The sequence below is a fragment of the Scleropages formosus genome, chromosome 8 (assembly GCF_900964775.1).
Source record: "Scleropages formosus chromosome 8, fSclFor1.1, whole genome shotgun sequence".
Classification (NCBI taxonomy): Eukaryota; Metazoa; Chordata; class Actinopteri; order Osteoglossiformes; family Osteoglossidae; genus Scleropages; species Scleropages formosus.
In genome coordinates, this window is record NC_041813.1 from 28,523,615 (window position 1) to 28,538,696 (window position 15,082).

A 15,082-nucleotide genomic window follows, 5' to 3' on the forward strand; every position below is an offset into this window, starting at 1 on the left:
AGTGTTCCTTATGCACAGTGCTATCCAGAACAAACTGAGGCTTGCCAAGCTGAACTTGGAGCTTCCCTGGGGGGAATATTTAAAAGAGAAGAAAAAAAAAAAACACGAAAAACATGAAAGCCAAGGGAGATAGTGAACAAAAGGAGGAGCACGTGAACTTTTGCAATGTTCTGCAACGTTCGCAAAACGGAATATTTATAACAAACTATCCTCCAGCTCTGTTCCAACAATTAATGAGCTTGTACCGGCGAAATTTGTTTTTATAATGTTTGGGTCGAAACAAAACACAAGTGTTTTGTGTCAATGTAACCAAATGAGATTTATCAGTACTATCCAAAGATTATTTTTTCAAAGTGTGGTCTTGAAGTTCAAACAGGAAAAAAAAAATATACTTGATCATGGTAATACAAACACACCAGTATTTCTTTCTGAAGATTTCAATTTCAGAATCTGATTCTACGCAACAACATCAGTTGAAATGTGGCTGGATAACGTGCAATTTACATAAACAGTATCAGGTGTCATTTTGTTGGCAGTTTTTGTAAGTTTTTACTTTAACTAAGCTACGAGCACACTGTCTGCTGACAGTGAGAATCTTCTTTATACAAGACACACGTTAAATATTTGTCTACATTATACATGTAAATCCAAATCTATTTCACTTTTATAAGAATTGCTTAAAAACATTTGCTTACACACTCCTTTTTTTTCAAAATAAGTTAAAGTTCATCCTGCTTTTACAAGATGAGAGTTTAAGTTAAATTTCAGCAATACAATACATTTGTGGAGTTTGAACTACAAGCAGTAAGTCATAAATCCACTCTCATAAAGGTTTTATCACTTGCTGGATCCATATGACGTAGCCGTAGATGTCTCTGAACAGCGCTTTAACAGAAAAATTATTTTCCTTTTTTGATCTCCACTATGAATATTGCCTACGCCAAAAGGCCTAGGGCAGTTTTATCATTACCGTATTTGCACTTTTGCCTTCATTAAATCGACCATACTGTTGATGGAAGGTGAATTTTATTGGAGGAGGTGCACGTGTCTAAGGAAGACTGAGACAATCAGATTCAGCAGGAACTGAAACTGGATTGCACCTGGCTGATGAAGGAAATCTGATGCCAACCCAAGAAGTTAGATCACCAGAACCATTGTTAGCGGGCCACTGTTTCTGCCCCCAATTTCTCTCACTCGCCAAAAGAGAGGACACAGCAGCTAGGTAAAACTTCATCATTTCCTGGATGGGAAGGAAGTGCATATCCATGCCAAAAGCAGGACCTGCACTGGAGGAAAGAAAAGCGAGCAACACATGTACTCCTGGTGGACATGGGTCATGGTCGGACCGTTTGGATTCCGCACTCTTTTTCCACGGACCGTCGTACCACAGCACGTAAAGTTACTATATGACACCGAACTGCCCCTTTTTTCCACGTTGTATCAACACGTCAATATTTCTGCTGAACTCTTTAGAACGGACTGACTGTTTATCGCAATTCTCCACCCCCCAAAAATAGGTACACGTGCCAAAGAATACGTCTGCGCTCCATCTTTGCCTAATTTGGCACATGATTTCAAGACAAATGCTTCTTGAAGAGCGATGTACAGGAAAAGCAGCGACGGTAAATTAAGCTAACTTCAGAGTTTAAATGAGAGTTCAGAAAGGCAGAAAAAACAACTTGAGCTTTCAAAGCGCAGTTGTCTGGCTTTCGAGATATTTTGATGTTTGATTCATTCACATCCCAAGAAGACATTTAATCCATGCCTCGCTTTTGAAGTTTAAGACACTGACAATATGCTCGTGACCTCGGCCCACCACAGCTCGACACTGCCCCCTACTGTCGTTTACATGAGTCACACCACAAACGACGAGACAAGCTACATTAGACGAAATGTACTGCTTTTGGATCTCAGAGGGCTCGACTTAAATGTTCTCGTTGCTTTAAATTTCACCAGTCTGAGGAAGAAGAAATATTCACCAAAACCCCCCGCCCAGGTCCACTGGACTGCAAACATAATTCAAATTTTAAGACAACTTTTCGGTAGTCTTATTTCCACATTTTCCTAGAGTCTGATAGTTCGCTAACGCGAAATAATAATAATAATAATAATAATAATAATAATAATAATGAAATATCAAAAGCAACACCGCGCACGGTCCACGGTAGGGCGACCTGGGAGCTATTCTACTCGGAAGACTAGAGCTGTCATACACGTTGTAAATATGTATTTAAACACGTGATATATTCTAATATTCCTGCACCTGCGGGAAAGTTTATGCCTTATATTTGTAGGCCGCTTTACTTGGGAAAGTTCGACAATTCGCTTTCCCTTTCGTCGCATCATCGTGACGTAAGCGGAAGTGCACGGAAAAACAGAAAGGGAAAAGAAAAGGGAAAGCGCGCGCTTCCGGCGGCGCGCGGCAGAGCTCGCGTGTGAAAGTGCGCAGTTTTGTCGTCGCGCCCGCTGTCGTCGTCCGTTAGGGACGCCGATGTAACGCGTGTGACACCAGACTTTTACTAGCTGGATCACATCGTGTAATACGTCATGTTCGCCAGAAAACCAAAGCTTCCTCAATATTGCGCTTTCTCTCCAAACAGCTTTTCTTTATTATTATACAGCAAAGAACTGCTGTTTTTCCGAGAAATCGTTCCGAAATGAGTAACTGCACAGTAAAAGACACGTTTTAAAATAACATCACGGCTCGGTTAAGTGTGTATTTGCAAAACTCTTGTAAAGTGTAAAAAAATATGGCATTACACAGTTCTGAATTAGGTTTTCTCATTTAATATTGTCACAACTACTTGTCCCATACGGGGTCGCGGGGAGCCGGAGCCTAACGCGGCAACACAGGGCGTAAGGCTGGAGGAGGAGCGGACGCACCCAGGACGGGACGCCAGTCCATCGCAAGGCACCCCAAGCGGGACTCGAACCCCAGACCCACCGGAGAGCAGGACCCGGTCCAACCCACTGCGCACCCTCTGATTTAATAACATATTCAAATTTTACTACCCCTTAGAATATTTTGAAAGAGGTCATTCAGTCTCGTTGTTTATGCTTATTAATAAAATTTCCACGTGCAAACAATGTACACAAATGAATGTGTTTCATATTTTAATCTTTTGCATATTCATAATATTCAAATAATTGGTTTTACTAGAGCTAAACCGATACCACAATAAACCTTTTAACACTCCTTGTTCTAACACCGCAGCAGAAACAGGACTTAAAAAAGGATGAAATTCATTGCATATCGTGGACAACCAATGCATATATTATGCTCTACAGTATATTATGCATTATATGTATTAAATAATGGAGTTCGGAGGACCAGAGCACCTGAAACGCATAATATACATGTATTCTATCAGTATGTTATATTACACAGCAAGAGAATGTCGGGTGAAATATCAAGCGAATCCTTGCAAATTACATTGAAAATTATTTTACTCACCTTATTTTAAACTGGTATGAAATGGAAGTTACGCGACTGATGATGAGACGATGCAGAAGGTTTGAAGCCAGAGGAGCAAAACAAGGGGAATAAGGTGGAGGCAAAAGAGGTACGTCTGGGGACGAACTAATGTAGCCCGCCCCTTCACCTGCTACAGGTGCGCTCGAACGGCATGAGAGCGCGAGACATAAACTAGACGGAGAGTGAAAAAAAAAAAACAAGGCGCATGCAGCCCTACAACTTAAAAAAAGTATTTTAATAAAAAAGGGGGGGGTGGGGGGTCAAACGGAGTGCTGATGATGGTTTCCAAAATGAGAGACAAACCGAAAATGTGAGAGTGGAGCGCAGGTGGGAATTTTCGGGCTCCTTCAAGTTTCCCTTTTCGATCAAATCCACCGTATAAGAGGGTCCGGGAGTCGAGATGGGGCACCAAGAAGCGGCGAAGAGACGAACACAAGACGCTCACTGCGCATTATGGCTCCGACACTCGTGTTCTTCCTACTCCTCAGCGCGCTCCTGCTCCCAGGAGGAAAGGGCTGCGACCTCAGCTGGATCCAGCACCGCTACGGAATCCTGAGCAGGGAGACCCTGTCCTACCTGGACAGCATGGTGAGTGGGTGAGGTCCCTGTGGTGCTTGTGGCTCGCGTGTCACGCTGCAGACTTGCTAGAGAGCACGCGTCGGGATGCGATCCAGCTCCCTGATGAGCCGGAAGGCTTTGGTTTTCTAGCCGAGGCATCACACGAACGTGCACCCGGACTGAGGCTGAATCTTCTGTTCCCTGCAGGGTGGAGAGTACAGCAACGCTACAGTGCCGGTCCCCTTCCCCAGCTCCATCTACAGGACCGCGCTCACCGCACCGGTAAGACATACGATCGCGTCCCTTTGACACATTTGTGCTGCGGCAACGCCGGTAATTCGGGCGGCATCGTCACAACCTCACTCTCCGTCCTTCCCAGATGCAGGAAAGACTCTCCTTCCTGTCTGAGATGATCCATAAAATCAACCAGCTTTTCAACGACAATTTGGAAGCTGTCACGTGGAAGAGGGCGGAGCTCGAGCGCTTTCAGGACGTGCTGTACCGACAGTCCCACGAGCTCCACGCCTGTGTAAGTTACACGACGAGATGCCTGTGAACCATTCGGTCCAGGAAACCTGCAGAGGCACAGCTTCAGCACCCGATGATGATCTTATTTATTTATTTATTTATTTATTTATTTATTTATTTATCTATCTATCTATCTATATCGCTGCAGATCACTTCTAAGAATGGCATGGTGAGGGTATACTTCAGAAAACTTCGCAAAGACATCTTGAAGAAAATGGTAAGTTATTTCGTTAAATATACGATATTCCGAGCTTCAGTGTGTCCGCACATCTACCTGTCTTGGCAGGCAGGAAAGAAACATGTTAGTTTCCCACACTGAAAGAAATTGTTTAAGGTAGAAAAACTTTAAAAGTTTCTCTTTTTAAATCAAATCCTGTTATTTTTCAGAACTACAGCTCAGAGTCCTGGGAGCTCATAAGAAAAGCGACGAGGCAACATCTTCAAAGACTGGAACTCGTCCGGGCTTCAATCATCAAAATGAAAATGAGAATATAATAGACACCCGAGCTTGAACTGCAATTTTTTAATTAATTAATTTATTTATTTATTTATTCATTCATTTATTTATTTATTTATTTATTTATTTATTTATTTATTTAAGTTTAAATTATTTTATATTTTTATAATATTTTTATTTCATTACTTGCTTCGTTACTTGTCTCCTTTGAAAAGTTTACAAACCCTTGGATGAGCCTTCAGTTGCACTTTTGTATTTTCTATCTTAGATTAACCTGAAGGCAGTGTTACAAAAGTAAAATATATTTTTTATCTGAAATGAAAAAGATATGTTTTAATATCGTATTTTCCCGTATTTATGTGGCACCAGAGTTTGCCTACAGTGTTACAAAAATAAAATATGATATTGTATGTCTGAAATGAAAAAGCTATGTTCTAGTATTGTATTTTTTGTGGTACTCAGTGAATAAAGAGTTTTCCTAAAATCAAAATTCTTCCTACGTTGTGTCTGGGTTTACAGTATTCTCACAAATGCACTGAACTCTTGAGGAGACAATGGGATCGTGCAGGAGAACTCAGTTTTAAATTCAGAAAACCTTCTTCCCTAAACCACAGCTGCTCAAAATGAAACAAAACATGACATTTTAAGTATAATGTTAGAAGCTACGCAATATCTTGTCCCAAAGAAACTGCATTGTCACCCCAGGATGGAGTAAAAATCAATGGTGTACCATAAAGTATGAGTGCCTTGCTGTTGAAAGGGGGGTTTAAACTCCTTCAGTTTGCATGGAGTTTCTTGCTTTTTTTATCCCCTGGGTTTCAGGTGCTCCGGTCTCCCCGCACACCAAAAGCATGCGTTTCAGACAAACTGGTGACTCTTACGTCCCCAGAGTATAGAGTGACTGTGTGTGGCTGTCCTGCAATGGACTGATCTCCTGCCCATGGTGTACCCCACCTTGCCCTGTGCTTCCGGGATAGGCTCCGGACCACCATGACCCTGCTTTACGAAAATCGATAGCTTTTCATACTGAACACCCGTTTGTCTCATGTTCTATTTAGTGTTATATTTTATCCCTAGACCTGTCTAAGCAGCGAACAGAGTAAAAGGTTTCATACTGCATTTTTGCATAAAAAGGGCTTCAAATAGTGCACCATTACTTTGTGATAAACACATGTTTCGTTATTTTAAAGTGGACTAATATGTAGCAGCTCCCGAGCGAAAGGGATCCCTGGTATCCGACACTGTTATGGGTCCAATTACGCGTCTTGTATACAAGGAAACCCCGTAGCGGGGCTATTTACATTTGCATACATTTACATACATTTACATGTATTCATTCAGCAGACACTTTTCTCCAAAGCGACGTACATCTCAAAAAATACAATGTGTTCATTACATTATCACAAAGAGACGCATAGATGCAGACGTGTGATTCTTAAGTAACAGTTTGTTTCTTTCCACCCTATGAACCAATGTTCATCACACGAGCATGAAACTTCATTCGAATATCCACGATGCATGATCACCTTACTAGTAAAAGTTTTTTTGACATACGTATAAACATTTACGTTAATTTACTATCTGAAATTTATTGTTAATTATAACATTATTACATTATTATGAATTATTACATGATTACATTATTTCTCCAATGGGACATCAGCGCAAACATTAATCGGACCGAGTGCTCCAATTATCAAATTATCAAATTGTCAGTTACCCGAAAGCTGTTGTCTTTGGCCCCAAAGAAAGCAGGTTCGAATCCCACCTCCAGGTGTAACACCCTTGAGCAAGATAGTTACCCTAAACTGTTCCAGTAAAATTACCCAGCTGTATAAATGGGGGAGGAAGGAGCGGTGGTGCAGCGGGATTGGCCGGGTCCTGCTCTATGGTGGGTCTGGGGTTCGAGTCCTGTTTGGGGTGCCTTGCGATGGATTGGCGTCCCGTCCTAGGTGTGACCCAGCCTTCCGCCCTGTGTTGCTGCGACCCTGCTTGGAACAAGCGGTTTACTGTGTGTGTGTGTGTGTGTGTGTGTGTGTGTGTGTGTGTGTGTGTGTGTGTGTGTGTGTGTGTGTCTGTAAATGGGTAGATAATGGTAAGTAGCTTCACATTGCTGTGGAGAAAAGCATCAGCCAAACGAATAAATGCACGAGTGTCTCCAATTGTGAGCAGTGATTATTGCTGAAGAGAGTAAATAATCGGAGCCTCCAGCACAGACACGTTGAAAAGTAAATATCCGAGTGGGGTCTCGCAATGTTTGAGCAGGGGGGTCACATGGCGAACCGTCTCCCTGCATCCTCCTTGGGCGGCACCAGAGCTGGCGGTCGGTTGCTCGGTCGGTTGCTCGGCGCTCCTTAAGCCGTAAGGCGGTGAGGCTGTGAAAGCGAAAGGAAAGCGCGGGGATCCCCGACGGGCCACAGCGCTGCGGCAATCGGAGCTCCTTCTTTTCATTTCCAAGGTAAGCGCTGCATTTTTGAGTTTTTGTTCGTTTGAAAAAAGAAACATCCATAAAGACCTTCTTTAAAATCACTCACTGAACTTATTGTTTCCTTAAAACACACACCGAAAAACGGGTTTCCACCACCGAGCCCTATGTGAGCTAAGGAGTGAGTGCAACAGTACGGTTTTTCGGGACAAGTATCGGACAATCATCATGTGTCTGTCGCCTGTGGCGAATATTTTGAGCATTTTCGGGAAAGACTCCTAACATGTATTATAGCTTTTATATTGTTGTGTGTTCATGTATCACGTCGTTTGAAATCTGCTCACGTCGCAGCCTGAAAATGCGGGACTAGAACCAATCCGAAATATCAGTTTAATTTAAATGTACCAAGAAACATCTGTTCCCATTTTCTTATTATTACAGCAGTTCTCGCCAATAATGTACACATGAAGAAGAAAAGAGTTGCATTTTATTTTAATTTCCCTCCCTCGCTGCCGCTGATAAAGCGAATGAATAAATAAACGTGTTAACGCAAGATCCCGACTGTCCGGACCCTATAGGGTACTGGGTTAGTTTCGGTAAACCTACGTCCAGTCGCGTTTCCCGCTGCGCCCGCGCGCTGCCTTCTTTTTTAAATCACAGTTGTGACAAGTTTTTAGATTTTTATTAGGTATTAATTTGTTACATTTGAGCTACAGGTATTTAGTGAGGACCGGGCGGGCAGTAGAAAATGAAATCAGTTCAGTGGAGGCGGAGCTCATGATCCTCAGTGAGGTAAAGTACTGAACCTTGTGCTCCACCGTGGTAAAGACGAAGGAAAAAAAGGTCAATAATTTCGTAGCGAATAGGAAAAAGAAACGGCTTTCGATCGTCGTAAAGTCGCAGCCCTGAACGTTCCCAGGGCGGCGCTCGCGGCGAGCGAAAAGCGAAAGAATGTCGGGCTTCACATTTTCGGGATTCGACAACATATATATGAGTGTCCGGGAGTCGAGATGGGGCACCAAGAAGCGGCGAAGAGACGAACACAAGACGCTCACTGCGCATTATGGCTCCGACACTCGTGTTCTTCCTACTCCTCAGCGCGCTCCTGCTCCCAGGAGGAAAGGGCTGCGACCTCAGCTGGATCCAGCACCGCTACGGAATCCTGAGCAGGGAGACCCTGTCCTACCTGGACAGCATGGTGAGTGGGTGAGGTCCCTGTGGTGCTTGTGGCTCGCGTGTCACGCTGCAGACTTGCTAGAGAGCACGCGTCGGGATGCGATCCAGCTCCCTGATGAGCCGGAAGGCTTTGGTTTTCTAGCCGAGGCATCACACGAACGTGCACCCGGACTGAGGCTGAATCTTCTGTTCCCTGCAGGGTGGAGAGTACAGCAACGCTACAGTGCCGGTCCCCTTCCCCAGCTCCATCTACAAGACTGCGCGCATCGCACCGGTAGGACATTCGATCGCGTCCCTTTGACACATTTGTGCTGCGGCAACGCCGGTAATTCGGGCGGCATCGTCACAACCTCACTCTCCGTCCTTCCCAGATGCAGGAAAGACTCTCCTTCCTGTCTGAGATGATCCATAAAATCAAGAAACTTTTCAACGACAATTTGGAAGCTGTCACGTGGAAGAGGGCGGAGCTCGAGCGCTTTCAGGACGCGCTGTACCGACAGTCCCACGAGCTCCACGCCTGTGTAAGTCACGCTGTAGTATCCTTACTTTTTAAAAAATGATTTCACCTTGCTATTTACCCGTCTTCGTGATATTATTCAGTAAATCTGTTTCGCTCCTTCTTTTACTGCGAATAGAGGGGCTCTAGCTCTCTAACATGGTAATTTCCACGTGGAAATTACCATGTTAGAGAGCTAGAGCCCCTCTATATTGTGTGTACATCTGTGATGGGCAAGACCTTATGAAATTCTGCTGAAAAATGATAAACTCTTATTGTGGCTCAACACTGAGACTCCGAATTACCCGCTATTGTCTGACAAAAGATTACCTAACAAACCAACATGATGCTTGAATTCTACAGACCAACAGCTGATTGCTCATGTTGTGTTGCAGATGTCCTCTGGGAGCAAGAATGAAATGTTGAGGGTGTATTTCAAAAAGCTTCACAAGGAAATCCTGAAAGGAATGGTAAGTGATTTTACTTGTATAAATACATGTCATTTATCTGCCTCTCCCAGCAAAGAGCAATAAAACAATTCGCTCCTCAAAGTCAAAGTTGATTCAAGTTGGAAAAATTAAACCCTGTCATTTTTCAGAACTACAGCTCACACTCCTGGGAGCTCATAAGGAAGGTTGTGAGGCAACATCTTCAAAGACTAGAACTTCTCTGGGTCTCGGTCAACATGGAGAAGATGAGCAACAAGAAAGACACTGAAGCTTGAGGGACAAACTGCTGGAACAGAATTTATTCATCCACCTATTTCTTTATTTATTGATAGTTATTTATTGCTATTGGGACTTTTTAAATTGTCTTAATTTATTCATTTCGTTTTTTTGTTTGCTAATTAATTGATTTCTTGAATCTGCAACAGATGAACCTTTATTATTTCTATTTATTTTTGTATGTATTATTTATTAATTGAAGATCAACTTGATAAAAGTGTTACAAAACTTGAATGTGAAGTTTCTATTGTATTGTTCTGTATTCATGTGGTACTCAGGGAATAAAGTTCCTGTAAAATCTTACTGCATCCCACGGTGTGTACAGTGTGAAAATGTTCTCCCTATTTCTAAGGTGCATGACACAAGGCAGCACGATATCTGAGAACTGTAAATTAATAGAAATTTCACTTTTCATTATGGTTGCTTAAAAAAATTACATTTGGACTTTGACAGGCTGAGCTTGTGCTGTTCATTTCATTCCCAATAAATTGCAATCTCATGCCATGATGGACTAAAATTCGGCTGAGAATTTTAACTGAGAAAAAGATTTCCTCTAAGCAGTTGTTGTGAAATACACAAAGCACAGCTGGTAGTGAAGAGTGAAGAGTGAAAGACAGTGATTTAACTGCCTTCCACGTGTTTGTGTGTGTCAATAACAAGCTCAATATTGCACTTGTTAGCTTCATGAATGAGTCAATATTCAACAGCAATTCAGAATTTTTAGGGAAGAAACTTTTTTTTTTTAATCCATCTTAAATTACTTTTACAGAAATGCAATCGGGGAATAATTCAAAGAACTTCTCTATTGACTTTTATAGTAATTATGCTCATAATAAAGCAGACAAAGGTGCTGCCAAATACTGATGTTGTTTCAAGTAAATAAAAGACAATAAATACAAGTAACTAGAGGAGCTGGTGTCTTGTCCATGGCGTAGCCTGTTCCCTGGCCCATGTTTCCAAGATATACACTGGACCACTGGAACCCTGCTTAAGGTAAGCAGCTGGTAAAAACTAAATAAATAAAAGTCTTTTAATGTTTCTCAGCTTTCTCTGAGGTTTTTACACACCCTAGCTAGTGAGTAAATCCTGGACTGTTTGTATTATCAAGATTTTTTCGTGCACTGGATTTACAAACAAATCATATCACGAACAGGGTTCTGATCCCAAACAATAATTTCATCCCAGAAAAGCTGCTCACCGGACCTTCCTCCATAAGCTGGACTCCAAAGGCTTTGCGTGAACTACGTCATTCAATCCAAAAAGGATTCATTGGAGGCCTTACCCGCTGCGCCATGGTGCGGCTGTCAAACCAGCCAGGTACAGACCCTGCATTGCTCTGGTTTAATGAAAAATATCACGCTGTATAAATGAATTTAAAAAAAATCAAAAGTGACTTAACACAGTAAGTCGCTTTGGAGAAAAGCATAAGCTAAATGATTGTATTATTATTGGTCGTAGTAATAGTAGTAAGTATTATTATTATTATTATTATTACTACTACTACTAATAATAATAATAATGTAGAAGCAGGTATCCGTGGAGCGACGCATAGAGGGGGAAGCCTTAAAGTGGAGCGAGTTTGGTTAATTTTCCCCGCTCTCTTACTATATGTCATTCGTTTTGAGAGAAAATTCCAAAGGTATCTTTAGAAATTGCGTGGAAGAGGGTAAAAGAGCGCAGAGCAGGGCGCCCTACAGCCGAGCGCTTCTACTACGCACAGCACGCAACCGACTCGCATTACATCACGATGCGTGTAGAAGCGGGTAATTTCATCATCATCGTAGCGAAAGCGCAGCGAGGGCCGCGCCGTGATTTCGTTTTGCAAACGAAAGCAAAAGTGACGAAGGACGCCGGGTTCTCCCGCAGGCTGGAGACGGCGCGAAACGGCTCGTTTTTGAACGCTAAAGCGCATTAAAGTTTAAAGTGGATTATTTATGTTTCTCCGCCGGTACCTGGAGTGGAGGGCGAGCATGAGGAACGAAGCGCGCCGGAACACCTGCTGCGGCTCGTGGGCCGTGGCGCTGCGTCGCCCGCACAGGTACAGGTACAGTACCGCACGTGTGTTGGAGCCGAGCTCGGTGCCGAGGGGAATGCACATGCAGCCCGTGGGAATTTCTGGCGCGCTCTTTCCACACACAATCGCCGCTCGCCGCTCGCCGCTCGCGCGCTATAAGGAGGAGCTCACACACGGCGGCCAGACTCAGAGCGCGAGCCGATCGGCAGCATCATGAGTCCCGCTACGTACTGCGTGTGTGCGCTCTTCCTCGTGGGCGCTGCGCAGGGGGTCCCATCGGGCTGCAGCTGGATCGAGCGCGGATTCGGGAGCCGGAGCAAAGAGCTGCAGAGTCTCATCGCACGCATGGCAAGTGTGATCGGCGGGCGAGCGGGCGCGCGCACTGCGGAGTATTACTTTTCTCTCTCACCAACTAATTAATTGTGTGTTTCTCACGGTATATTGGAGGGGGCAGCCGTACGCGCTCATTGCAGTATTATTCTTATTATTGTTATTATTATAAGTTGTCATTCTTATTATTGTACTTATTATTATTGTATTATTATAATAGATTGTTATTTTTTTAATCATTTTTTTAGGGTGGAGATGTAATCCGGCAAAAACTACCTGTCCGCTTTCCAGACCGCATGTACGAGAAGGTGCAAAAGGCTCCGGTGTGTGTTCTTTTTATTGTCATGATTATTATTATTATTATTATTAATGCTGGTTGTTTTGTCACTGCCAGTACCCATGTAAAAATACTCCGTCTCTCTCTCGGCACGTGCTAGATGGAGGAAAGAATCGCCTTCCTGTCCGAGGGCATCAGCAACATCAAAGATCTTTTCGACAAAAACCTGGACGCTGTCACGTGGGACAGGACCCAGCTGGAGCACTTCCAAGTGGTCCTTTACAGGCAGTGGACGGAGCTCAGGAGCTGCGTAAGTTCGAGTAACGGACCCCCCCCCCACCCCCACTCCCACTCCCACTCCCACGCAGAGATGTGTCCGTGAAACCCGAAGGAAGAGATGCTCCTCTCGCAACACCTTCCTTGTTTTCGTGCTGCAGGTTCGTTCTCCGACGAAATACGGGAAAAGGCTGAAGAAGCACTTCAAGAAGCTCAGGAAAAAAGTTCTGCACAATATGGTGAGATTCGCTTCGCCGGCCGGGTCTCTGACTGAGTGCTGCTCTGTCCTTCAGGGAGACCGGGGAGGAATCGGGTCGAATAAAGCACACAAATAAATAAAATGAAATGAAATAAATTGAAATTAAATAAAACAAAAACGAAATAAAATAAAATAAAATAAAAAACTGTGAGCAGTTTTTCTGCCGACTGTTCGCCAGCAGCGCTCGGTGTCGGTGGGAAACTCGCAGCAGATTTTCCCTCCTAAAGGGGGAAACATGATCATGATGATGTTGACAAATCTGCCCTTTTCTCTCTTTTCAGAACTACAACCTGCAGTCTTGGGAACTAATAAGAAAAGCGATCCTGCGACACCTGGAAAGGCTCGATCTCCTCTCGGCTTCGATCAAGAGGGGAAAGACAAAGTAGCCGAGTTCAGACGACCAATTGTTCATAATTGCATAATGAATATTTTTCTATTTATGTTTTTTAATTTATTATCTATTTATTTATTTAATGATTTGTTTCTACTCTTACACTGTTTCATTAAAACTTGATGTCAACCGTTTGAAAGACTTAAAGTATATTTTTGGAAACGTGTTTCAGGCTCTTTTTTTCCCCTTCAGAGTTTTGCTCTCCTTGTCCACTGGAGGGCGCAGTCGTTGAACTTTCTTTATTCCCTCAAATCACAGAAAAGTTACAGCTGCAGAACATCTCTATAGAGCGATATCCGATCGGATGTTATTAGTTTGGCAAAAAAAAAAAAAAAAAAACCATAACCTTTGCAAGTGTAAAAACAGCTATGATCCAGGGGCAATAAAATGAGTAGAGAAAAGTACAGTATGTGTTACACTTTAAAACATCAACCATTGTGCCTGTCCCAAAACAATCAAAAATTACATGTTTAAATGACTGGCGCCCTGTTGCTCCGACCTCCATAGTCAGTGAGTGCCTGGAGAGATTGATTAGAGACTATATCTGCTCTGTGCCGCCTGCCTCACTAGACCCTCTCCAGTTTGCCTACAAGAACAACCGTTCCACAGACGATGCCATTGCCTTCACTCTCCACACTGTTCTTTCCCACTTGCAGAAAAAGAACACTTACGTGAGAATGCTGTCCGTAGATTACAGTTCAACATTTAACACCATTGTTCCCTCCAAGCTTAGTGTGAAGCTCCGGGCTTTGGGTCTGAATGACTCCCTGTGCAGCTGGATACTGGACTTTTTAACTGGCAGGCGTCAGGTGGTCAGAATAGGCTGCAACATCTCCTCTCCGTTGACCCTCAACACCGGCGCCCCGCAGGGCTGCGTTCTGAGCCCTCTCCTGTACTCCCTCTACACTCATGAATGTGTAGCTACGCACAGCACCAATGCCATCGTGAAGTTTGCCGATGACACGACGGTTGTAGGCCTGATCGCTGACAGCGATGAGGCGGCCTCAGGGAGGAGGTGCAGACTCTGACACATTGGTGTCAGGAGAACCACTTCTTATTCAACACCACGGAGACCAAGGAGATCATCGTGGACTTCAGGAGGCAGGAGAGGGAACACGCCCCCATCACCATCAGCGGGACACCGGTGGAGCGGGTCACCAGCTTTAAGTTTCTCGGTGTCCATATCACCGAGGATCTCGCATGGACCAGTCACACTGAAGCAGTGGTGAAGAAGGCCCATCAGCGCCTCTTCTTCCTCAGACAGCTGAGGAAGTTGAGGATGAACCAGAACGTCCTCAAAACCTTCTACACCTGCGCAGTGGAGAGCTTCATTACTGGCTGTATCACCTCCTGGTACGGTAACAGCACTGGCCTCAACCGCAGGTCTCTCCAGAGGGTGGTGAGGACAGTCAGACACATTGTGGGGGTTGAGCTTCCTTCCCTCCGGGATATCTACAACAGGCGGTGTGTGAGGAAGGCACAAAGGATCATTAACGACCCCAGCCACCCTAGTCACGGACTGTTCCACCTACTCCCCTCCGGTAGACGGTACCGGAGCATCCGGTCCCGCACAAGTCGGCTGAAGGACAGTTTCTTTCCTCGGGCCATTAGACTGTTAAATACGTAGGACTGAGACCAAAATTCAAATCTGCTGTTTTATTTCTCTGTACATACATATATATAGTTTATGTTATT

The 15,082-nt window shown here is 43.9% G+C and overlaps 1 protein-coding gene across 1 annotated transcript; it reads left to right on the plus strand.

The window, feature by feature from the left end:
- Window positions 1-8,482: 8,482 nt before the first annotated feature.
- Window positions 8,483-8,953, plus strand: LOC114911099 (interferon a3-like). The gene is made up of 2 exons (XM_029254406.1): window positions 8,483-8,641; window positions 8,819-8,953. The coding sequence occupies exons 1-2, from the start codon at window positions 8,507-8,509 to the stop codon at window positions 8,918-8,920; spliced, it is 237 nt and encodes a 78-aa protein (XP_029110239.1). The 5' UTR covers window positions 8,483-8,506; the 3' UTR covers window positions 8,921-8,953.
- Window positions 8,954-15,082: the final 6,129 nt, after the last annotated feature.